Raw genomic sequence first — 22,650 nt, 5'->3', positions numbered from 1 at the left:
CCAGCGCAGCCCCGCCAGCCACACACCTCTGGGTCGCTGCTGCGGTCGTCGGCCGACGGCACCGCCGGCAGCACCATCCCCTTGTCCTCCCGCTCGGGTTCGGCCGCCGTGCCGGTGGCCGACCTGGTGCGCACCATGCTGCAGCAAGGAGGTGGTGGAAGCAGGGAGGTGGTGGCGCGTCAAGGCGGGAATGGCCTCGTCGGTCGGCAGCGCCACAGGCGGGGCGCAACTGCAGCAATTGCAGCAACTGCGGGCTGCGCCTGATCACCTGCACCGGCCAATTGGTGGTAAAGTTGCGCGGCGGCAGGTGGTCGGTGCGCAAGAGTGGCTGGAGCAGCGCGGCAGCAGGGCCCAGCCGAGCCGATGGAGTCTGCAGGCGAGAGTGCAGCAATGGGACGCGGCAATTTCAATTTTAAGGCAGCTGCGTGTCCCTGCTGCGTGGCCCTCCAGCTAGGGTTGACTGACGCAAACAGACGAGAGGCGGTCGCGAGGGGGCGCATGCCGCTGACAAAGGATCTCACTCACCTGGATCGGGACATGAGGCGGGTTGGGGCTCCCCCCGCCGACACTCATCACCATGACATGCACATGCGGCGGCGGCATGGCGGCGCTTAGTGTCGCAATTGAGGGCCAGCAGACTGGTCAATTACAATGCAACATTCGGTGGTTTAAGCATATGGGAAAATACGCGCATGAGCGTGTGGGCGCTCCCCAACTTCTCAGGGCCAGCAGGGCAGTGCTTAAATGATTGGTGGCACGACAAACGCCGCTAGCCCAGCCCTTCACGCCGCCGACCCCTGCAGCTGCATGCCCGCCGCCGCCGCCGCCGACCCGCCGGCGGTGCCCTGGTCGCCGCCGCGCGCACCCAGCGCGCCGCCGCCGGCGCCGCCGCCCTCTGCGTCGCTGTCCGAAAAGTCGGAGGAGGCGTCAAAGAGGCCCTGCTGGCGCTGGTAGAGGGCAATCAGATCTGGGCTCACATGCTCCTCAGGCTCCCATGTGTCCGGGTAGTCGTCCTGCCACCTGCCGAGCCAGGGAGGGCCGGCAGGGGGGCACAGCGCGGGCGCGAGGGAGGCGGAGACACGAGGTCAGCCTGGCGAGGCAGGCAGGCAGGCAGGCAGCCCATCGCCGCCGGCCTCCTCCACCCCCACCACCCCAGCACCCCGTCAGAGCACCCCGACCACCGCACCCCGCCCCCTTCTCCGCAGCTCCCACTCCCTTCTCCAGGCCTCACCGCACGAGGTACTTGCGCATGGTGCCGCGCTGCCGCATGTCCACCACCGCCTCCGCCTGCGCATACTCCAGCCCCGCCTCGAAGTCGTCGGCCACCTCCTGGCTCACATACTTGGCATCCACCCACACAGGCTGCGGGGGCATTGCAGGGGTGGGAAGCACTTCGCACAGTGATCAGGGGTGGGAGGGAGGGCTGGGGAGGTGAGCGGATGCAGGCAAGGGGGAGGGGAGGGGGACAAGAGGGCGAGGCGGCCGGCAAGTGCAAGGCCAGCGGCAGCCCTTGTCCCCTCACTTCTCCTCACCCCCGCCTCCAAGCCCGCCCAGCCAGCCAGCCGGCAGCCCGCGCCCCCTCACCTCCTCCTCATCCGGGAACTTGATGAGCCACTCGGTGACGGGCGGTCCCGCCGCCGCCGTCGCCGCCGCCTCCTCCCCCTCCTTCTTCTCCCCCTCGTCCGCCGCGGGCGCCTCGGGCACCCGCTCCCGCCGGTCCAGCACAGCTGCTGGCTCCACATCCTCAAACATGTTGGCTGCATGGGGGTGCGATGGGTTCAGCGGGCGCGTGTGACTGGGTGGGTGGGCGTGCGACGGGACACTGCTCGGCCCATCTGGCCAGGGCCACAAGCCAGGCCAGCTGCCCGGCGCAGAAACACGGCCGTGCGCGACGGCCCCGCGACCCGCTCGGCCCGGCGCAGCCCTCAGGGCAGCGCGGCCCGCGTGCGCGCTCCCTGTGCACGGAAACGCGCCGCCGGCGGCGCACCCACCGCAGAGCATCTGGATTACGTTCTCCAGCTGCATGCGCCGCTGCACCAGCATGGGGTTGCCCGCGGGCAGTGCCGCACGCAGGCCCTCCACCAGCTCCAGAGGGCTGCGGGGTGGCGGGTGGGGTGGTGGGTGGGTGGCAGGGGGCACGGGGCGAGGGATAATGTGGCGTGGGGCCAGCAGGAGGCTGCTTTGCAGGCGGGGCTGCCGGCGGGCAAAGCGTAACGGTGCAGGCGCGGGCGGCTTCTGGTGGCGAGACGCGGCCGCCCGAGTGCAAGGCTGCGCGGGGCCCCGGCTGCCACCCAGCAGCCTCGCCCCCGCCGCTTCCTGGCTTCACAAGCACCTCAGCTCAGCAGCAACTCAGCGGCAGGCGCGCCCTCCCTCCCGCCCCAGTACCAGCTGCCAGCACACGCGCACCTGCGGCCCTGGCGATCCTCCTGCTCCGGGTCGGCGCCGCCGGCCAGCAGCGCGCCGATGGTGGTGGTGTGCATGTAGCCCGCCGCCATGTGGAGCGGGGTGTAGCCTGCAGGAGTGGGATGCCAAGGGGACAGCAGGAGCCGCAGGTACTAAGAGAGGGCGTGCCTTGCACGGCAGGAACGCGCTGGCAGCAGCAGCGGCAGCGATGCACGCCGCAGCAGCGGAAACGCTGGCCCGAATGCACGCCAGCGGCAGAGCAGACACGCGGCGATGCCTGCAGCGCCACCGCCAGCGGTACATGCAGCGGTACATGCAGCAGTACATGCGGCGGTACATGCAGCGCCACCCACCCTCCTTGTCGGCGAGGTCCACCTCGGCCCCCGCCCTCAGCAGCCGCTCCACCAGCGGCGCCTTGCCCATGGCCGCCGCAAAGTGCAGCGCGGTGCGCCGGTCCTCGTTGACTGCGCGAGGGGGGAAGACGGAAGGGCGGCACACATGGGAGGACGGCGCGGAGGGCCAAGCAGTCGCACAGGCAGGCACAGAGGCGTGTGGGCGCCAGCCAGACGCGCCATCCGCCGGCCAGCAGGCGGGAGGGACCCCCCGGGCGCTGTGCCCTCTGCCAGCGGTACCAGCTGCCGTACCAGCTGCCGTACCAGCTGCTGCCGTACCAGATGCCTCACCTGTGCGTGCCAGCACATCGCCCCCAACCTCCATCATCTGAAACATGGTGTCCTCGTCGCCCTGCAGGCGCCCAGGCAGGCAGGCAGGCAGGCGGCACAGGAAGCTTACATCGGCAGGGGGGCAAGCAGGCCGGGGTGGGCTGTGGGGGCCGCGGCACGCACGGCGTGGGTCGGCAGGGGGGCAGGCTGTGCGGCTGCGGGCCTCTTGTGTGGGCAGCACGCAGGCGGGCGTGACGCCGCTGTATTGTGTATTCTGGGCGCCGCGCCTGGAGGGCGCACCTTCTTCACCGCGCCCCACCAGCGCTGCTGGTAGTCGCGCAGCAGGTTGTCGGCCAGGTTGGTGGCTACCTCCCTGCATGGGGCAGAGGGGTGGCATGGGGGAGAGCAGCAGAGCAGGGCGGAGCAGGCAGCTCAGCAGGAGCAGGCAGCTCAGCAGGAGCGGGCCAGGCGGAGTGGGCGAGGTGCGAGGTGCGACGAGCCGGGGACCCCGACGGCTGGCTGCTCGTCTGCCTGGCCTGGCTGGACGGGGGCGTGGACACGGCTCCCTGCCTCCCTCCCGTCCTGCCTCCCTGCCCTCCTCACTCCGCCCTGCTGCTGCCCGCTGTGTTCATATCGCTGATGCCTCACCAAGTGTCGGGGGAGCCGTCTTTCCACTTGACCAGGTACTCCACCCGCGGGGTGTCGTCCTCGTTCTTCAGCACCCGGATTCCCTTCAGATCATCCACCTCTGCAATCTCGCCGCCGCTGGCTTGAACCAGCACTGCGCGGCGGCTGCGTGGCGCGGCGGCACGGCGGGCCCCTTCGCTGTGCCGCCGCCGCTGCTGCAGTCGCGCGGCGGGCTGGCGCGCCGCTTGTGAGGGGGCGTAGGATGTGGAGGCGCCCGCGCAGGTGCGGTTGGGTGCGCTGCAGGGCACAGCCAGGTGCCGGGCGACTAAAGGCATGGAGGCGCAGGCTGCTGCTGCCATGGCCGCGCTGCTGGATGGATTTGAGGTGCTGCTGGATGCACGCCGAGCTGCCGGGGAGAGCAGCAAGGTGCGAGCGTGGTCTGGGCCTGCTCGTTCAGGCCCCTGTGGGCAATGAAATGGACTGAGGATGCTCAGGGAAACTGTATATTGTGGCAAAGGCTTCGCATGCAACGCTGTTTCGGCTGAGATAGTGGATTAGGCGCTGAGCTGGACGTTCGGCCCTGGCCTTCGCTGACCTCCACCCTGCGTGCTGTCGCTGCCATCGTACTCTAGGCACCTCCACCGTCTCTTAACGCCCCTCCCCCAGCATGGCGACCTCCCTGGCCGCGGTTGCCTGCCGCCCCGCCCGTGCCGCAGCCCTGCGGCCGCAGCCGGCGGGCCAGCGTGCTACCACCCAGCGCCCGAGCCAGCAGCCGGCGCGGCCTGGGCTTGCAGCGCGCAGGGGCGTGGCGGCGACCGCCGCCGTTGCGGGCAGCAGCGATGCCGATGCCGGCTCCTCCTTTCTGCAGCAGTTCAAGAACCTGGCCTCTCTGGCGGACGCGCAGCCCGCCTCCACCTCCGGCAGCGGCTGCTGCGGCGGCAGTGGCAGCGCCGAGGGCGGCGCGCAAGAGGTGCGGAGCTGGCGGCGGCCTGGGGCACAGTTGTGTCCGCTCCCTCCCAGATCACGCCGTCTCTCCCCGGGCAACGCATTCCGCACAGCCCTGATGCTCCCATGTCAACGTCAACCGACCCATGCTCGCATCAAACAGCTGCTGCACATCCCTGGCCTGCTCCCTCGCAGTCTGGCAGCGGCTGCTGCGGCGGCGGTAGCGGCGGCGGCGCCTCCGCCTCCGGCCAGGCGGCGGCGTCAGCCGTGATGAGCCAGCTCAGCAGCATGATGGGCGGCATGGAGGGCAGCCTGACCCGCGACGATATGCGCAGCGCGTTTGAGGCCTCCCATCCGGTGAGGCGCATGCATGCGTGGGCGCGGGGGCCAGGCGCAGCTCGCCGCCAGGCGCTCGCCCTGCTGTGGCGCCGACTCTACATCCAGCGGCACCGTCTGGGGCTAGTGGCCGTGCCGCTCGGGTACTTGCTGCCTGTGCCTGCCCACCCCACCCGCTTGCTGGCTCCCCACCCAACCCAACCCAACCCCAGGCCTCCGCGCCGGAGGGCGCCGACGGCGGCGAGCGCTTCCTGGACCTGTCTGCGGTGCTGGGCGGCAGCCACCGCGCAGACTTTGCCGACGACCACGACGACGAGCTGGATGCGCTGGTGGTGTGATGAGCTGGCCGCTGAGCTGGCCGCTGCGCTGGCCTTGTGCCCAGGCGGAGGCCTTTCAACGCCTGGCACATCGCTATGCGGATGCCACCCGATGCATGCCAAAGTTTCGGAGAGCCCCCCAGATCCTGGCTGTGTGTACCCTTTCGCGGCGGCGCGGCGCCCCCGATCCAACTCTCTGCTGCTGTAGTGCCCCACCACCTGCCTGCTACTACACCCCATGCCCCATCTCAACGTATGAGCCATTTGAAACTGATGTATGCCAGTGCCTTGAGCAGCCCTGAGCCCCCTTTAGCGTCGCGCCCTGCCCATGCTTGCTGCCCCAATCACCCGTCCAACAAGCCCTCAGCCTAGCCCTCCCACAAGCCGCTGCTGCGATTCGTTTTTGCTTACACTCAAGCCCGAGCGGTCTGATATGATACACAGCCTAGTTTTGGACCAAGAGATGCAGTTCTTATCGAGCATTCATACTTGTAACTTTACCTCGCCTTAGGCCCAGCAGCCGACCGGGCCACCGCGGCTACCCCGCCTGCCGCCGCGCCGCCCGGTTTGGCAGCGCCACCTCCAGCCGCGCCCCGCTCTCCGCCGCCTCCTCGAATATCTCCGCAATCACCCGCCCGTACCTGTCTCCCGGGGCAAAGATGCCCGCCGCATCCACCCGCACCACCAGCGGCTGCGCATCCAGCACGCGAGAGATGCCGCCTCTCACCAGCGTGTCCCGCCAGGCGTCCAGGTTGCACCCAAACCAGGCGGGCAGCGCGCAGGCGGCGACCATGGCGGCCCAGAAGTCGTCGGCGGACAGGGCCCGGCCCCTCAGGTCCACCACCAGCTGGCCGCCCGCCAGCACGCCCTGCGGTACAGGCACAGGCACGGCGACAGGCGGGGGCGGCGGCGGCCCAGGAACGCGTGGTTGCACTGAGCGACTGATGTAGTGGGAGGGGGAGGGTGGAGGGGCGCGGAGGGAGGACTTGCAGGGCAGCGCAGCTTGCACAACGCACTGCTCCTGGCTGGCTGCCAGCTGGGGGTAGGCAATGGAGTGGGCCGACGCACAGGAGGCGCCACTCCCGCGGCTGCTGGCGGCGCACCAGTCCCTGCCTTTTTTCCTGCCTTCTTGGTCATGCGCCTGCGAAAGGCATTGGTATCAGCGTGTGTGGTAGCACACAAGATGGGCACCACCCAACGGAAGGCGGCAGTGGCGGTGGCGGTGGCGAGCAGGCCCGCCAAGAGGTCAGGGCTCTTCCTGCACTACTAATGAGCTGCGAATGCAATCATCTGTAGCAGATGCACCTGAGGGGCGCTTCCGCAGCGCCCTGACGACTTTCGCAACGAGGGAGCCCCCTGTGCTGAACTGCGCGAGCCACGGATGTATCAGGGCAAGCAGCCCCAAAAAGTGCTGGGAGCCGAGGGGCGCACTGCAAGCACTGGGGGCTCCGACGGCTGCTCCCCATGCATGGGTACTGCCGCCGCTGCCCGCTGCCGACAGGGATGCCCCTCACCGGCTGCTGCCGCAGCCCATGTCCGGAGCACAACAGCAGGATGTTGCCAAAGACCACGAGGCCGTGGGGCTGTGCAGGCGCGGCCTGACCTGCCCGCCTGGTGCCAACCCTGCGGCCTGCCATGCCGCCCGGCTGCAGGACCAAGGAGGGCACGGATGCGCTGGCAGCCATGGGTCTGATGATGTCCGCAGCGGTGGATGGGGAGGGCCCGCTGCACGCGCTTACGGCGGCAGCCGTTGCAGGCCGGCAGGGAGTGGTGGAGCGGCTTGCAGAAATGGCAGGGCGCCGGACGGCAGGACTGCTGAGCTCGCCGAGGAGGCAGTGCGTTGTGCGGAACGGGCGCATTAACGGCCCAATAGCGGCAGGGCAGCTCGCTGCGGCGGCGGTAGCGCTTATGTGGTGCGGCGCGTCCTCTCTCTGCTCCAGTGCTGATCCATACAAGGCCCTGTGTGCTGAACCGTAGCTCCTGCCTCACAGCGTTGGTGGCTTGCACAGGGGTGTGGTTGCTATGTGCACGCATCAATGCCAGGACGGTTGAAGCGGGCAGCAGACAAAGCATGGCAGATTGATTAAAAAAGGAGTGGCATGGGAAGGGTAACGCAAGGACACAGGAGAAATTAGAACACACAGCTGAAGTCTAACCGCACAGGAGGAAGAAAGGACGGGAGCTCGTGAAACGTTGTTTTCGGGAGAAGGAAGATTGCTCGAGGAGAGTGCTGTCTTGCCGCGGGGCTGCCCGCGCCAACTGTGTGGCGCTCCGCCCTGTCCCCCATCATGCTGCAGTTCATTCGGTTGAGTTCAGAGGCGCATGCGCTGGCCGGCGGCGCGTGGGCTCAGGCGGGGGCGCCCGTGGCGGCGGCGCCGCCGCCCGCCTGGTCGGCAAGCATCTGCACCGCGACTGCCAGGTCCGCGGGGGCGCCGTCCTCACTGTTGCTGCTGGCCTCAGCGGTGGCGGCTGCGGAGTCGTCGGGGTAAGCAGAGTAGTCGTCGTCCAGGGCGCGGCGCTGCTGGTACCGGCGCGGGCCCTGCTGGTACTGCCCCCGCCCGGGCTTGCCGCCCTGCGGGTGGTGGTAGTAGCCGCGGCCGCGGCCCGGCGCGGGGCCGCCCTGCTTGAGGGGCTCGTACCGCTGCTGGTACTGCTGGCGCTGGCCCTGAGGGCCGCCCTGGTTGTGCTGCTGCTGACCCTGGTAGTCCTGGCGGTACTGCTTGAAGTGCTTCTTGTACGGCTTCTTGCCCACCCACTGCTGCTGGCCGTGCTGCTGGTAGTGCTGCTGGTGCTGAGGTGGCTGGTACTGCTCATGCTCGCCCTCGCCCTCGCCCTCCTGCCCCTGCCCCTCCTCCTGCCACTCCCCATTCGCCTCCTGCTCTGCAGTCCCATCCTCATATTGCTGTTCAGGCGCCTGCTGCTGCTGGGCAGCGGGATGCGGCGGCGGGGGCGGCGGCGGCGGCGGCTGCCACCCACCCGCCGCCACGCCCAGCTGCTGCCACGGCGCCTGAGGCGCCTGCGGCGAGGCGTGGGGAGATGGCGAGGGCAGATGCTGCTGCTGCTGCTGCTGCTGCTGCTGCTGCTGCGGGGGCGCCAGGCCCTGCTGGGGGAAGGCCTGCTGGTGCTGGTGCTGGTGCTGGTGCTGGTAGGCGGGCTGCTGGGGAGGGGCCTGTAGGCCGATCTGCTGCGGCAGGAAGGCGCCCGGTGCCGGCACCGGCGCCTGCTGGCCGGGGCCGGGGGCGGCGCCCGGGCCCGCCTGCTGCTGCTGCGGCTGGGTGACGGGCCCAAAGTGCGCCACCGGCTGCAGGCCGGGCTGCGTGGCATACTGCCACTGCATGCCGCCCTGCGGCGGCGGCCCGCCGTTCATCATCGGCCCCGGGCTGGGCGGCTGCTGCTCCAGGCCCTGCTGCTGCGGGTGCTGCTGCTGGGGGTGGGGCTGCAGGTGCACCACCTCCTGACCTGCCATGGGCGGCGGCAGGAACTGGCCAGGCTGGCCGGGGCCCACCGGCGCCAGAACGTACGGGTACGGCCCCGCCTGCGGCAGCACGTAGGGATGCCGCTGCAGCACCATCATGGGCGGCGGCCCCTGCTGCTGCGGGTGCTGCGGGTGCGCGCCCGGGTGCGCGCCCGCGGCCTGGCGCTGCGCCGACAGCAGCGTCTGCTCAAAGCGCTCGCGCTCCGACTGCGCCGCCTCCACCCGCCCCGCCAGCGCCTGGTTGTGCCCATCTGCCTCCATCATCTGGGCGTGGATGCGCTGCTCCAGGGCCTGCGCCGCCGCGGTCCTGGCGTCGGCGTCGGCCTCCGCCTCCGCCAGTGCCGCCTCCTTGGCGCTCAGCTGCTCCGCCACCTCGGCCACCTCGCGCTCCCGCCCCGCCAGCAGCGTGGACTGGCGGTGCAGCCGCGCGGTTTCCTTGTCGGCCGCCGACCTGATGCGAGCCACCTCACGCTCCCTGCACCGGGCGCGCGGGCGAGGGGAGGCAAGGGGGTGGTCGGCAGGAAGGTTGGGAGCGGTCGGGATGGGTAGCAAGAGGCAGCAGGTGCGGGTTGCGGCAGCAGGGATGTGTTGCATACTCGTGCCCACTGCCCCGACCAGGGCGCAGGGCAGGGGCGCCAGGTTGCCCACTGCCTGCCTGGTCAGCCCAGCCGGCAAACGTGGCTGACCAGGCAGCAGGGGGACAGCTCCGCACGGGCGGCAAACGCAACGGCAAGCCAGGTGCGGCCGGGGCTGCCATCGGCAGTGCGGGCGAGCTGCCCAGGCGCAAGCAAGCATGCGCTGCATGGCGCGCATGGTGGAAGGCAGAGAGACCGACAGAAGGCAGAGGGACGGGCGGAAGGCAGAGGGGCAGGGGTGGGCAGCAGCAGGCGGCGGCGCCGCCACTCACCGCTGCTCCACGGCCGCCTCGCGCTCCTGCAGCGCCTGCTTGGCGGCGGCCACCTCCTCCTCCCTGGCAGCCAGCTCCTGCAGCCTGAAGACAACGGCGGAAGAGGAAGGGACGTGGGGCGGGGTAGGCGCGGGCGAGGCAAGCTTCAATGGGCTGATCAGCGGGCCCCGGGCTCACCTGTCCCTCAGCAGCGACTGCAGGGTCGCAAACGCCTGCTCCACATCCTCCATCTCGCCTCTGCCGGTCAGGCTCCTGCACTTGTAGGGGCGCTTCGCCCTCTTCAAACTCTTTGGGGTATTCCAACGACGTGTGACGCTGCGCGGGTTAGCAGGGAATTGCGTCCGGGGCTTGCAGGTCGCCCTCTCAGGCTGCCTGCGCACAAGGAGGCGCAGCAGGCTCCGCATGATGCCCCGCTTGCTCTCTGTGGCCTTCGATCGCCGCCCTGACACATTTGCATGGGCTTGGAGGCTTTGCAGCCATCTTTACGCGCCTGACCGACGCGCCAGGAGCGCCGACCGCGAGCCAGATCACCCAGTCGCTCCGACCAGGCCTTCTCCTGCGCTGCAACTGGCTCGGAACGGCCAGTGCAGTCACAGGTGTCACCAGCAGTCGGCCCTAGGTCGCCCACGCCTCTCCGCCGCCTTGCCGTCGCACCCGCCGCCTAACCCACCCACTGCCGCTGCCGCCTCCTAGCCCACCTCTCTGCGCCACCCTGGATCCTCGCAGGGCCGCGCCATGGCCGACGTCTGGGACGAGTCGGTGTGGGGAGACGACTTTGAGGAGCCCGAGGTGAGCTCTGTGCCGCGCGGCCCGCTCGAGCTCTCCTTGTGCGTGCCGCCGACCGGCACGCCCGATCGCGCCGCGGGCTGCCGTGCCGCCGCGCTTTCCACCCCGCAGGAGTATGAGCCCAGCAAGGAGCGGATCGTGTTCCTGATCGACGCCTCCCCCGCCATGCTGGAGCCATGCGAGGTGGATGAGGAGGGGAAGGAGGAGGAGGAGAAGGTGGGTGCCGGGGGCGTAGGCGGCGCCCGTGGCATGGGCCTCTGTGCCAGCTGCGCAGCGCAGGCGGCCTGCGCCTAGTGCCGAAACACGCGTGTGGAATCCTGTACCCAACCTGAACGCCGCCCGCAGGACTTTGCGGGGCTGAGCTGGCTGGAAGCTGCGGCGAAGGTGGCCCTCCACATCATGAAGCAGAAGATCATCTCGGCGGCGGGCGACGAGATGGCGGTACTGCTGTACAATGCGGTGCGCGCCGCTGGCTGAGCGGGTGGTCTGGGGCTGCCTGTGTTTGTGCTGTGTGTGGGGGGCTGCGGGCAGGGCTTGCTGGGAGGCGCGTGGGGTGCGCAGGTGGGCAGCTTGTTGTGGTGTGGGTGGGGTGCTGGGGGCGGCGGTGTTGGGGCTTCCTGCCAGGGGCAGCTGGCTGGATGCTGGGTTGGTGGTTTTTGTTGGGTGCAGCCTCGCCTGCCTGCTGCGCCCCGCCACCCGCCCTACCCGCCTGCCTGCAGGCCGCCGCCAAGAGTGCCGAGGTGGCCAGCGACTTCGAGGGCTGCTACCTGCTGCAGGTGTGTGTGGTGTGGGTGGGTGAGTGGAGGGAGGGTGCCGCGGGGTGTAGGAGGCCCCCCTGGCTTTGGCGGAAGGATCGATGCACAGTGGGCAGGGTGCAGCGTGCGGTGGGCCACAGCAGGAATTGGAGGGCAGCCAGCAAGAAGGAGCCAGCAGGCGCGCTTACCCAACCTGGTGTTGCATCTGGCCGCTCCCCACCTGCCTGCTGTGCCGCATGCCCACTGCCGCAGCCGCTGGAGCAGCCAGGCGCCGAGTCAGTGAGGCAGCTGGAAGACTTTTCCCGTGAGCCTTGCTGCTGGCTGTGTGCCCTGGCCGCCATTAGCCCCCCGCCTGCCACCCCCCCGCCTGCTGCCTTGCACACCATCGGCAGCAGTGCCTGCCTGCCTCCCCGGCCACCTCTTCCTCTCTGTCAGCCCTGTCCTCCTGCGCTCGCCTGCCCCGCCCCTGCTCCCCACCTGCAGTGAGCTTCTTTGAGAAAAATGTGGGCAGCAAGGAGGACGCGCAGTGCCTGATCAGTGCGTTCTGGATGGCACGCCACATGTGCAGCAGCATGAAGGTGCGCGTGTGCATGTGTGTGTCCGTGTGCGCGTGCTTGTGTGTGTGCGCGCGTGCGTCACCGCCACTGCATGGCATGTGCGCGTGCCTGCCTCTCGTGCAACCATCTGCGCCAGGGCGTTGCCTCGACAGGCCTGGCCGTCGCCTCCCCCTGCCGCCCTCGCAGGGCCCCAAGGCCACGCACCGCCTGCTGGTGTTCACGCGCACCGAGCTGCCCTTCCAGCGGTATGACAAGGGCCACGACCCCTCCCACCGCTGGTGTGTGCGGGACCGCCTGCCGGGACCGCCTGCCCCTGCCTGCCCCTGCCTGCCCCGTCCCGCCCCGGTACCCCGCACCCCGCCCACCATACCTGGCACGCCGCTTGACCCCCTTACCCGTGCCCTGGCCACTTGCACGTGCCGCTTGTCCCTCCCGGGCGCCCCACCCCTCCTCCGTCCCACCGGTACCGCAGGCGGCAGCTGGAGGGGCACCTGCGCACGCTGCGGGATGCCGGTACCCTGGTGGAGCTGTACCCCATGGCTCCCCCCGCCGCCGCCTTCGACTTGCAGCCCTTCTGGCGCAGCGTGCGCCCGCCGCGTAGCGCCAGGGGCTGCCGTGCAAGCCTGCTTGCCCGGGGAGGGCGGAAGGGGCCGCTGGCTGGACGGCCGCTGCGACGGGAGCCATGCCAGGGCTCTGGGGTGCCAAAGCAGCGCCCTGCCAAGGGGTAGCCTGTTCCGTTGGTTGGGCGTGTTGGGGGCGCCCCTGCCCCCTGCCCATCTGCGCTGTTTGTTGTTGACTGTCCACCCCGCCCCTCCCTGCCCTGCCCGCAATCAGGTGCTGCTGTTCCTGCGGGGTCAGGCCACGGCGGGCGGCGGCGAGGGGGAGGAGGTGGCGGAGGAGGCGCAGCAGGTCTTCCGCCTCAGGGTGAGCCGCCGGCAGGGTCGGGGCAGCTGCGGTGGTGCCGCCCCACTGGTGGCATTGTGGGAGGCCTGGCGGGCGCTGCGGGCAGGGCGGCGTGGGCGGGGGAAGGGTGGGGGAAGGGCGACCCGTCATGCTGCACGTGGCGAGCTGCCTTTTGCACGGGACACACACACACACACACGCACACACACACACACCTGCGCAGGACCTGTTCACCGTGGTGCGCAGCAAGGCGCACAAGCGGCGCGCGGTGGGCTCCATCCTCTGGCGCCTGGGCAAAGGGCTGGAGCTGGCGGTGAAGCTGTACCAGATGGTGCAGCGCCAGCGCATTCCGCCGGTACGCTTGCGGCGGGGCGCCCTGCTGGCTCTGGGCCTGCCGATATGGGTTTCAGAAAAAAACCGGTTTAGTAGACCTACCTAACCATTCGGTGCCTGCGTTCTGCGCGCTCTGCGCGGTTTGCCCCTGCCCGTCGCCACCTGCCTGTTTGCCCACGTGGACTGACCGCCTGCCCTCCCAACTCTCCTGCCCTCCCCACCTGTGCCCCTTCGCCTGCCTGCCCTCCCCGCCTGCGCCTCTGCCTGCTCTCCCGCAGGCTTTGAAGATCTCGGGGCGCACCGGGCACGAGGTGAAGGCAGCCACCGCGCAGATCGACAAGTACACGGGTGGGTGGCTGGGTGGGGTGGCCTGCTGGGTGTGTGTGACGGCGGTGGTGGTGGTGGTGGTGTGCGTGTGGGCTGTGGTGGTGGTGGTGGTGTGCGTGTGGGCTGTGGTGGTGGGGGGGTGGGGCTGCTGAATGGCTGGCTGGGGTGGCTTGCTGTGGGGGCCCGGCGGGCCTGCTTGCTGGCATGCTGGCTGGTTGACGGGCGGGAGGGCCGACCCTGCCCTGCACCCTTGCCTCATTCCAAGCTGCGGTGACGCCGCAGGCGAGGCGCTGGAGAAGGATCAGATACTTCATTACTACTTTAAGAAGGGAAACAGATACCCAAAGGTGGGGGCGGGCGGCTGGCGGGCGGGCCGTGCTGCAGTCTCGGGGGGCGGCGAGGTGCCAGGCTGGGGCGGGAATCAGCAGGGTGCCACATCGCGCCTGCCGCTCCCGTCCCTGCCTCTCCCACTGCCCGGCGCCGCAACCACCTCGCGCTGCCTTGCCCTGCCTCGACCTGTCCTGCGCTGCCACCACCACCCCCGCCTGCCCAGGTCTACATCACTCCCGAGGAGACTCGGCAGATCAAGGGGGTGGGGCAGCGGGGCATGACGCTGCTGGGGTTCAAGCCCATCAGGCGAGGCTCGGGTGGCTGTGTTGTGCGGTGGTGGTGCTGCGTCCCTGTCGTGTGGCAGGCTCTGGCGGTGGGCAGGGCCGGGAGGTTGCTGACGCCACGCCTTCCCTCGCCCTGCAGCTGCCTGAAGGAGCACCACCAGACCCGAAACAGTACCTTTATATACCCAGGTGGGTGGCATGGGGCGTGGTGTGTGCGTGGTGTGAGATCGGTGGCCTCGCTGGCATGGCTGGTACTGCTGCCATGGCCCCCACACCTCCCTGCTGTGCCTCTCCATGCGCCCACCCGGCTGGCCTGCCCGGCCGTCTCCCCACGCCCCCTGCCACCGCCGCCGCCCGTCGCCGCCCGCAGACGAGAAGGAGGTGGCGGGCAGCGCCACGTGCTTCATCGCTCTGTGGGACGTCATGCGCGAGGTACAGCCCGGGGGTGTGGTGGCGTGCATGTATGATTGTATGTACGTTTGAATGTATGTATGTATGAATGGATGTTTGGTGGTGGTGGTGGTGGTGGTGGTGGTGGTGGTGGCGGTGGCGGTGGTGGTGCCTGCCTGCATGCCTGCTCACCTCCCCGCCCCACGTCCCACCTCCGACTGCCCTGCCCGCCGCCTCCCCTCCCCCGTCTGCCCTCTAAGCAGACCGGCACCATGGCGGTGTGCCGGGTGGCGCCCACCAAGGCGCGCACGCCCACGCTGGTGGCGCTGCTGCCGCAGGAAGAGACACAGTACGACGACGGCAGCCAGGTGTGTGCGGAGGGCGCGTGCCTGGGCGGCGGGTTGGGTACAAGGTGGGGCAGGACGCGTGCTTGGGTGGCAGGGTGGGGGCCAGGTGGGGGAGTTTGCATGCCTGGGTGGCGGGGTGGGATCCATCATCTGCGCCAATGTGTGTGCGCTTGTGTGCCTGCTGCTGCTCGGTGCATGCATGTGGCAGGGCAGCGGGGCGGGGTCACGTGTGCGGCGACGGCCTCGCCGCGGCGGCTTCCACTCTTGATGATGCCCCCTGCGCATGAGCCGGGTCCTGCTGTTTCAGCCGGGATGGGAGGGCCGCCGCTGCGGGCCCCCCGCGTGCAGCCGCCCACCCCGCCTGCCTCGCCGTGCGCGCCGCCGACCCCGCAGGCCACCCCCCCGGGCATGCACCTCATCTACCTCCCCTTCATGGACGACATCCGCCACCCAGAGACCTCTGCAGACTTCGTGGGGGCTGTGGTGAGCGGGGGTGGGGGACTGTGTGTGTGTGTGTGTGTATGTGGATGTGCGCGCGCTCGAGTGTGGATGCACGCCTGTGTGTGCGTGTGTGTCGGTTGGCTTGTTGTGTGTTATGGGTGAGGAAGAGAGAGTGTGTGTGAGCGAGTGAGATGGGGGGAGAGAGGGGGCCAGCGTGGGAGCTGGCGGCAGTGCCGGCATCGCCATGGTTGCATGCGGTGCCCCACTGCCGAGCCCCGCGCACCCCCTGTTGCCCCCTGCAGCGCCACGCGCCCAGCGAGAGCCAGGTGGCGGCGGCCGAGGTCCTGATCTTGGAGCTGCAGCTGCCCGCCTTTGACTGCGGCAGCGTGCTGAACCCCGCCCTGCAGCGACACTACGAGGTGGGCTGGGCAGGGGAAGCCCGGGCTGGGGATGTGTGTGTGTGCGTGCGTGCGTGCTGGGGTGGCAGCAGGGCACGTTTATGTCGCTGCGCGCTGGCCGGCCTTTGCCGCGCCACGCCGGCCGGGCCGATACCCCTCCTCCTCCCCTATCTTGCTCGCAAACCGCACCTGCCGCTGCCCCCCCGCTGCTCCCGCTGCCCCCATGCTTCCCGCCGCCCTGCCGCCTCCCTCAGGTGCTCGAGTCGCTGGCTCAGGGCATGGAGCCGTGCCTGGTGGAGGACAGCTCCATAGGGGACCCCACGCTGCCTGGGTGGGAGGAGGAGGCGGGGGAGGGGGCCGATGACGAGGAGGTGGCGGAGGTGGCGGCGCGCATGCAGGCGATCCTGGGGTTCAAGGTGGGGCAAAGGAGGAAAGGAGCAGGGAAGGAGCCGTGTGTCCTGCCCACACGCGGCTGTGTGCCGTCACGGTGTCGCTGCTTGCTGGCATGGCCGGGTGCTGCTGCCAGCTGGCCGACTGTGCATGCTCCTCCTCGTGCGGCCGCCACCCGTCATGCGAGCAGGAGGCGTGCGGCCTCACAGATGACGAGCCCAAGAAGGCCGGCACCAAGCGGGCGGCTGCTGCGCCGGTGGACGCAGATGCTGTGGCGGCGCTGGGTGTGGAGGTGATTGGGAGGTGCTGCGGGGGTCCCTGGTGTGCAGGCGGCTGGTGTGCAGGGGCTGGTGGGTGGCTGCGGGCCCTCAAAAGAGCTGGGCACGGCAGCTGGGGGAGCAGATGGGTGGGCCCAGAAGGCTCGGTGGTTGCCTGCCCGCTTTTGCCATGGCCGCTGCGGGCACCCCTGCGTGGATGCGGATGCCCCCACGCCGCCTGTGCTTGCTGGCCGCACACAGCTCCCTCTGTCGAACGATGCGTGGCCGATGCTAGCTGGTTGTCCCGGCCGCAGGCCAAGGCGGCGGCGGGCACGCTCAAGAGCCTGACGCTTGACCAGCTCAAGATGTGGCTGCGGTCCCGTGGCCTGACGGTGGGAGGCAAGAAGGACGAGCTGATAGCGCGCATACAGAACAAGCTGGGGGCGTAGGGAGGGAGAGCGTCTGCGAGGAGAGTGTGGAGAGGAGATGGGAGCGTTTGCTGGCATCGGCGGCAGGCGGCGGCGGCAGGCGGCAGGCGGGGGCGCCCGGGGGCGGCGGCCGTCTGCGCGGGCCTGCTGTGTACCATACCATACGATTGGCTGTGTATCATGCTCTCTGTTTTCTTTTGGTAAGCCAATTGCTGCATGAACATGCCACAAGGCAAAGTAAAGCAACATCCATGGCGGCGGGTCAGATGGCGGCGCCGACGGGCAGACACTGCACGCTTGCCCAAGCATGCCGCATCAAGCGCGCAAGGCAGAACTCTCGGCATTCGCCAGCGCACTTTCGCAACAGCAGCATGGTTCCCTGACTGGTGTACGGCAGGAGTGCCAGCTGGCACCACAGTTTAAGCCAGAAAGCCTCTGCGGCGTTGGATCCTTCACAGTCTTTGTCGGCGCAATGTCGGGACCGCGTTGCGTGTGGTCACCTGCCCTGCTAACCCTCCTCTGCTGCTGCTTGGCCGGAGGTGAGGCATGGTTTCTCGCTTTCAGCTCGCTCAGCGGGCGTGCAGGGTTTCCCGTTTTGGGGTTTTCGCCCCCCGCCTGGCCCCGAGGAGGGATGTCCGACATGTCAGAGATGCCGGCACCTCGCTCAGCACCTTGCTGGGCGCCGCTGTCAGATCCCAGCCTCCCGACAGCCGTATTAGGCAGCCTGGAGGCCAGGAGCCCCGCACTGCTCCAAACGCGGCAGGCGCCGTGTTGAGGTCTCGGGCATTACTCCCGAAGCGGGCCCAGGGCGTGTGTGCGAGCACCCGAGTCCGAAAAACAAGGGATCCGCGGTGCCTGGTGGCTGGGTTGCGGGGGTGGCGCGCCTCCCGCCCCGCCGCCACGCTGCCGCCGCCGCCATTTCCCCCTTCCCGCCTTGCTGCGGCCCGCCTGTCCACGGCTGCTGCCTCTGCCCCCTTTCCCATGCTGTGCAGGCTCCCTCGCGCAGGTGCCTGGATGAGCGGCCAAAAGCTACAGCTGCTGCCCGGCTGCGGCTGCGTGTGTTGCGCGCTCGGCCGTGTCCCCATGTGCAGCCTGCCTGGCAGCACCGCTCGCTGTGCTGACCGCGTGCGCTGCTCTGTGCTCGCCCCTGCCTGCCTGTCTCCTGCTGCAGCCCGGCGTGCGGGTGGAGGTGCGCTTCAAGGTCCAGGGTGGGTGCTGCCACGCTGCCAGCCCTCGCAGCGGTGCCCGCCGTGCATCGCACATGATGCTGCACAGGTCTTGCCCTGCTGCGCTGCCGTGTGCGCCACGTCCTGCCGCCTGCCCCCTCCTCCGCGCGCCCCGCAGGCGGCCCCGCCAAGGCCAACACCGATGCAGAGCTGCGGGTGGGCGTGCGCCAGTTTGCCGCGCAGCTGGCCGCCAACGGCGTCACGCTCGCCATGGTGGAGTGAGTGGTGCCCGCCTGCCGCCTGCCAGCTCTCCTGCCGCCACCGGGCTGCTGGCTGCCTGCTGCCTGCAGTCTGCCGCCTGCAGCGCTTCTGCCGCCTGCTGCCTGCTGGCCGCCGCCTGCCCGCATCGAGGCTGCGCAGCCGCCGCAGCATGCATGCGGTGCGGCGGCAGGCGTCGTGCACGCCCCGACGCACGCCCCCCGGCCGCCGCCGTGTGTGCAGGTGGCTGGGCGCCGCCGACGGCCAGCCGGGGCTGTCGTGCGTGGCGGCAAACGGCTCCTGGGTGACCGCTCCCATGCGCATACTCACCGCTGCTGCAGTCCAGGTGAGGGGGCATGCTGCTGGTTGGTTGGCACGGCCCCGCAGGGCGGGGCATTTAGGGTCGGCATGGCGGCCAGAGGAGTGCTTGTTGTGCGCCAGGAAACGGCAGCTGGCCGCCCGGATCTGTGTGCCGCAGGTCAAGGCCACCATTGATGGCACCACGGCAGAGGCGGCCAACGCCCTGGTGCGTGCGCCCGGCGGCGGCAGCCGGCCTCGGGGGGGACCTGCGCGCCGTGCTGCGCTGCCGTGCCTGTTGTCCCAGCCGGTGCCCCCCAGCTGCCTCACCTGGCCTCGCCTGCTCATTGCCTTATGTGGCGGCTGTGCCTGCCGGCCCCTGCTGCCCTCCATGCTGCTGCTGCTGCTGCCGCCTGCTGCCGCTGCAGTGGGCCACCACGGCAGGCGCTGTGGAGGTGCCTGCAGGCCCCGCCTGCCTGGCGCCGGGCGCCACGGTCACCACGCTGCTGCCGGGTGGGTGCGCCTGCCGCGCTGCGGCTGCCAGGCGGGGGCGCCGGCGGGGCTGGCCACAGCGGCGGCATCGCCATCTGTCAGCTGCGGCTGTAGTGTGTCACTGCCACGCCTGACCTGTCAGTCCTCGCCCCTTCCTTGCAGTCGTCATCGCCAAGTCGCCCCCGCCGCCCAAGCGGCCCCCGCCCAAGCGACTGCCGCCGCCTCGCCCCAAGCCCCCCAGGCCGCCAAAGCGGCCGCCCAAGCGGCCGCCGCCGCGGCCTCGCCCCCCCAAGCCTCCTACGAAAAGGCCGCCGCCCTCGCCACTGCCGCCCCGCCCGCCGACCCCCGTGCGCCTGCGGTGAGGTGGCGCAGCTGCCGCTGCCGCTGCTGCCAGCTGACAAGCAACTGGTAGCACCTGCCCCTGTCTTTGTCCCGCATCCACCGAAAACGCATCCACCCCGAAAATCTCACCTCCGCATTTCCTTGATCCACACAGGCCGCCTTCGCCTTCCCCCAGGCCGCCTCCGTCGCCGTCCAAGCCGTTAAAGCCGCCGCCGCCAACCCCGCGGCCACCGCCCTTCCCCAGGCCCCCGCTCCCGTCGCCTCCAGAGGAGTCGCCCAGCCCCTCGCCCAGCCCGGTGTTTCCAGACAGCCCCTCCCCTTCACCCGTCTCGCCCTCCCCATCCCCCGACGCATCGCCGTTCCCCAGCCCAAGCCCGTACTTCAGCCCGAGCCCCTCGCCTGTGTTTGACTCGCCGAGCCCATCGCCGCTTGACTCCCCAAGCCCATCTCCACTCGTGCCAGCTCCTCAACCCACCTATGCGCCCACACCACAGCCCAGCTACGCCCCAACGCCCACACCACAGCCCAGCTACGGGCCAGGACCAGCCCCGGCCGGCCCTGCGCCCGTCCCTGCGCCCTCCTACAGTGAGTGGAAGAGCAGCAGCGCCGCCAGGCACATTCGTGCGTGCCATCCTGCGGGGCTTGTCCAGCCAGCAGCGGCGGCAGGCAGCCGTGGTCCCCGTTCCTCCCTTTGCCCCTGCCCACCAGCGCCGCTTTCCGATTGCAGGCCCGATCCCGGCGCCCGCCCCGGGGCCAGAGCCGCCGGTGCCGATGTGCATGGCAGAGTGAGTGGCAGCAGCGGCATGCGCTTGCGCCTTTCCATCCTTCCATGGGATGCAGGTAGCTGAGGGAGGCTGAGCCCTGGTGCCCGCTCCCCTCCCTCCTCGCCTTCCCGCTGCCCGCAGGCCCGCCTGCCAGCTGTTCATCGCCGACAGCCTGTGCTGCATGGGCTACGGCATCATCCAGCACGCTGCCGTGCGCATGTGGCTGGTGTGCAACGCAGACGTGTACCTGCCGCAGCCCAAGTGCCTGACAGGTAGCGCTGCGGCGTGGCGTGGCTGGGTGTTCCCTCACTGTACCCTGCCCTTGGCTTGCCACTGCACGCTCTCACCTGCTCTGCTCGACTGCTCACCTGCTCGCCTCGCCCGCGCTGCCCCTGTCCCATTGCTTAACAGTCACCGACACTTTCAACGGAGAGGTGATCCCAAACATCGGCATCGACGCCGCCGACGTGCTCAACGCCGTCAATGTGACCGCCCTCGGCACCCCCAACGCCCGCGCAGCAGGTGCTGCAGCCGCCGCCGGGGGTGCCTGGCTGCCAGATGCTGCCGGTAGCACCTGCCGGTGGAGGTGCATTCAAGACTGCCTGGGGCCTGCCCTCTGGAGGCACCGCCCTGCTCCCGCCGCTGCTGCCGCGTGCCGCAGCCAGAGGGTGACCGCTGGGCTCCCCCTGACACCCCCACTGCAGAGTACCTGGTGGGCCTGCCCCCCGCCTACTACTTCCCGCCCCACACCGCTACCGAGGGGCAGCTTCCCCTGGCGCTGGACGTTGAGCAGACCAGGTGGGGAGGCGGGTGCCTGCCTGGCGGGCTGGCTGATTGGCGCATGGGCTGGTTGGCGCATGGGCTGCCTTGGCTGGCCGCTGCAGCCTGCCTGCGTGCCTGGCTGCCTGCCTGCTTGCCTGCCTGCCATCCCACCACTCCCCTTCCCCCTGCCCTCCCTGCGCTGCCGCCCGCAGGATGACTTTCATCGACGGCCTGTGCAGCCTGCGGCTGCGGGTGCCGTGCGAGTGGCAGGGCGCCATCTACGAGTCAGTCACTGCAGTGCCGCCCATCCCGCTGCTGTCAGGTGCGCGGCTTGGTGGGCGGCTGGCGCTGCGGGCAGCTGGCTGCAGGGCTGCCAGCCTGCGCTCGGCAGCCTCCCTCTTCAGCTCTCCTCGTGTCTCCAGCAGTGCAGGCGTGTATTGCTTGCCGGCCCAGCCCCCCTCCCTGGCCTGCTGCCCGGCTGAACCCTGCATGTGGCTCCCGCAGTGCTGAGCGCTAACGAGACCGAGGAGGCGGCTGCGATTGTTGAGGATGCGCTGGGCGACCAGAGCGACGGCAGCGAGCAGCAGGAGCAGCGGCGGCGCCTGCTGGCGGCGGCGGCCTCGGCCGGCCGAGGCCTGAAGCAGGAGCTGCTCACCGGGGCGGGATCCAGACCTGACCCGCAGGCGGCGGCAGCAGGCGGCCTGGCAGCGCTGGATGAGCTGCCGCTTGGAGGATTGGACTTTGACAGCTTCTCCGCTCCGGGTGAGCCTGCCGCCGCTGCCCCTGCCGCTGCTGCTTCTGCTGCCGCCGGCGGCGCGCGCGTTCTGCGAGCAGGTGCTTCACCCTGGCAGGCAGCTGCCAGCCTGCGCTGGCAGCCTGCGCGGGTGGCTGGAGGCCGTCGCCTGTCTGCCGACCGTGCTGCTTTGGTGGTATTGCGCACCTGTATGTGATGCAGGCCGCGTGGATGCCCGCATGCTCATCACCACCATCGGCGGCGAGCTGCCAGAGCCGCAGGTGGACGAAGGTGAGGCGCCAGGTTGGGCTGCATCTGGGGCTTCTCCGGTGCTTGTTCGCCCTCACCTCCTGCCGCGCTGGCCTGTGCCTGGTTTGTGGCACGACTTGTGGCAGTTACTGTTGTTTACATCGTGCTGCCCCCCCTGCCCTTCCACCGCTCTTTGCAGGCGCGCTGCCGCCGCTGACGGATGTGCTGAGCGTGGAGGGTCTGCAGGCGGACCTGCTGTTTGAGGACTACTTCATCAGGTGGGGGTCTTGATCCTGGTTCTGCATGGTGGTTAAAAGAGCTTCGTCTTGACGCTACACCCTTTCAGCATCGTGGTGCTGACCGTGGCGCCGTCGCCCCTCCCCCGCGCCCCGCAGCTGGATCCCCAGCAACTCGACCGCGGGGGAGGTGTGCCAGATGACCAATGCCGGTGACCTGCCAGAGTCCTTCCTGCTGGTGAGCGCTGGCAGCTGGCCTTGGCACCTGCTGGCCTGCCTGCCTGCATGCGCAGCTTTCTTCCTCCCATGTGGAGCTGGCAGCTCTCTCCTGCGCTTCCAAGCTGACTTGATAGCTGCTGGCACGCGCCCTGCCCTGTACTCGCCCTGGCTCCAGGGCAACTTTGACGACCTGGTGGGGTATGAGGAGGACTGCAGCCCTGAGTCTCTGCTGGAGACCAGCAGCGGCGAGCCGGCCCCCCTGGCATAGGCGCTCCCGGCGCCGCCCTGACTCGTCACCTGCCCATCCAGCCGGCGTGATGCCGGCGTGACCATTCGGGGACCCTCCCTGCGCGTGTAACCTCCAAACCTCCATAGCGGGATTCCCATTTGCATCCCGCCCCCAAATGTTATGCATCCCGAATAGCGATTCGTTCCCCAATTTTTGCTGAGTCACATGCCCTTGTCCAGAGCGTCGCTTTATCTTTCCAGCACTGCTCATCTACCTGACCCCGTTTCTTGCCCTCTCCTGACGAC

The 22,650-nt window shown here is 69.7% G+C and overlaps 7 protein-coding genes across 7 annotated transcripts in view; 3 read left to right on the top strand and 4 right to left on the bottom strand.

Annotated features, from left to right (window-relative positions):
• Positions 1-539, bottom strand: part of CHLNCDRAFT_137251 (hypothetical protein) — a gene marked incomplete at both ends in the record, with an annotated part of 5,257 nt that extends 4,718 nt beyond the window's left edge. The window contains 2 exons of the mRNA XM_005844966.1: positions 27-138; positions 526-539. Coding sequence (XP_005845028.1) covers positions 27-138; positions 526-539 — 126 coding nt within the window. The remainder of the gene's footprint in view (positions 1-26; positions 139-525) is intronic.
• A 243-nt stretch (positions 540-782) lies between these two features.
• CHLNCDRAFT_137250 (hypothetical protein) lies at positions 783-4,027 on the bottom strand (the record flags this gene model as incomplete). Its single annotated transcript, XM_005844965.1, has 9 exons — positions 783-1,020; positions 1,232-1,362; positions 1,585-1,757; positions 1,992-2,095; positions 2,407-2,512; positions 2,757-2,867; positions 3,087-3,147; positions 3,366-3,438; positions 3,714-4,027. 9 exons carry the CDS (start codon positions 4,025-4,027, stop codon positions 783-785), a joined length of 1,311 nt encoding a protein of 436 aa, XP_005845027.1.
• A 22-nt stretch (positions 4,028-4,049) lies between these two features.
• On the top strand, positions 4,050-5,311 carry CHLNCDRAFT_137249 (expressed protein; the record flags this gene model as incomplete). Its single annotated transcript, XM_005845071.1, has 4 exons — positions 4,050-4,118; positions 4,423-4,662; positions 4,833-4,994; positions 5,186-5,311. 4 exons carry the CDS (start codon positions 4,050-4,052, stop codon positions 5,309-5,311), a joined length of 597 nt encoding a protein of 198 aa, XP_005845133.1.
• Positions 5,312-5,828: 517 nt separating this feature from the next.
• CHLNCDRAFT_26248 (hypothetical protein) lies at positions 5,829-6,152 on the bottom strand (the record flags this gene model as incomplete). The annotated part of the gene is made up of 1 exon (XM_005844964.1): positions 5,829-6,152. A coding segment is annotated over one exon (324 nt), but the record flags the coding sequence as incomplete, so codon positions are not given.
• A 1,485-nt stretch (positions 6,153-7,637) lies between these two features.
• CHLNCDRAFT_137247 (hypothetical protein) lies at positions 7,638-9,902 on the bottom strand (the record flags this gene model as incomplete). The annotated part of the gene is made up of 3 exons (XM_005844963.1): positions 7,638-9,240; positions 9,673-9,756; positions 9,850-9,902. The coding sequence occupies 3 exons, from the start codon at positions 9,900-9,902 to the stop codon at positions 7,638-7,640; spliced, it is 1,740 nt and encodes a 579-aa protein (XP_005845025.1).
• A 505-nt stretch (positions 9,903-10,407) lies between these two features.
• CHLNCDRAFT_53981 (hypothetical protein) lies at positions 10,408-16,619 on the top strand (the record flags this gene model as incomplete). Its single annotated transcript, XM_005845070.1, has 21 exons — positions 10,408-10,461; positions 10,570-10,674; positions 10,804-10,917; positions 11,178-11,234; positions 11,466-11,517; positions 11,697-11,791; positions 11,957-12,048; positions 12,243-12,354; positions 12,605-12,694; positions 12,897-13,028; positions 13,285-13,354; positions 13,616-13,680; positions 13,887-14,002; positions 14,087-14,136; positions 14,318-14,379; positions 14,601-14,705; positions 15,078-15,167; positions 15,428-15,544; positions 15,778-15,939; positions 16,104-16,205; positions 16,485-16,619. 21 exons carry the CDS (start codon positions 10,408-10,410, stop codon positions 16,617-16,619), a joined length of 1,977 nt encoding a protein of 658 aa, XP_005845132.1.
• Positions 16,620-17,612: 993 nt separating this feature from the next.
• CHLNCDRAFT_137245 (hypothetical protein) lies at positions 17,613-22,384 on the top strand (the record flags this gene model as incomplete). The annotated part of the gene is made up of 19 exons (XM_005845069.1): positions 17,613-17,654; positions 17,770-17,806; positions 17,943-18,042; positions 18,266-18,368; positions 18,501-18,548; positions 18,748-18,832; positions 18,974-19,169; positions 19,329-19,449; positions 19,678-19,738; positions 19,881-19,938; positions 20,059-20,189; positions 20,329-20,439; positions 20,622-20,715; positions 20,892-21,001; positions 21,184-21,441; positions 21,635-21,703; positions 21,861-21,939; positions 22,057-22,135; positions 22,292-22,384. The coding sequence occupies 19 exons, from the start codon at positions 17,613-17,615 to the stop codon at positions 22,382-22,384; spliced, it is 1,875 nt and encodes a 624-aa protein (XP_005845131.1).
• Positions 22,385-22,650: the final 266 nt, after the last annotated feature.

Source organism: Chlorella variabilis, assembly GCF_000147415.1.
Source record: "Chlorella variabilis unplaced genomic scaffold CHLNCscaffold_19, whole genome shotgun sequence".
NCBI lineage: Eukaryota > Viridiplantae > Chlorophyta > Trebouxiophyceae > Chlorellales > Chlorellaceae > Chlorella > Chlorella variabilis.
The sequence above is the reverse complement of the archived record's forward strand: the minus strand, read 5'-3'. Positions and strand labels throughout refer to the sequence as shown.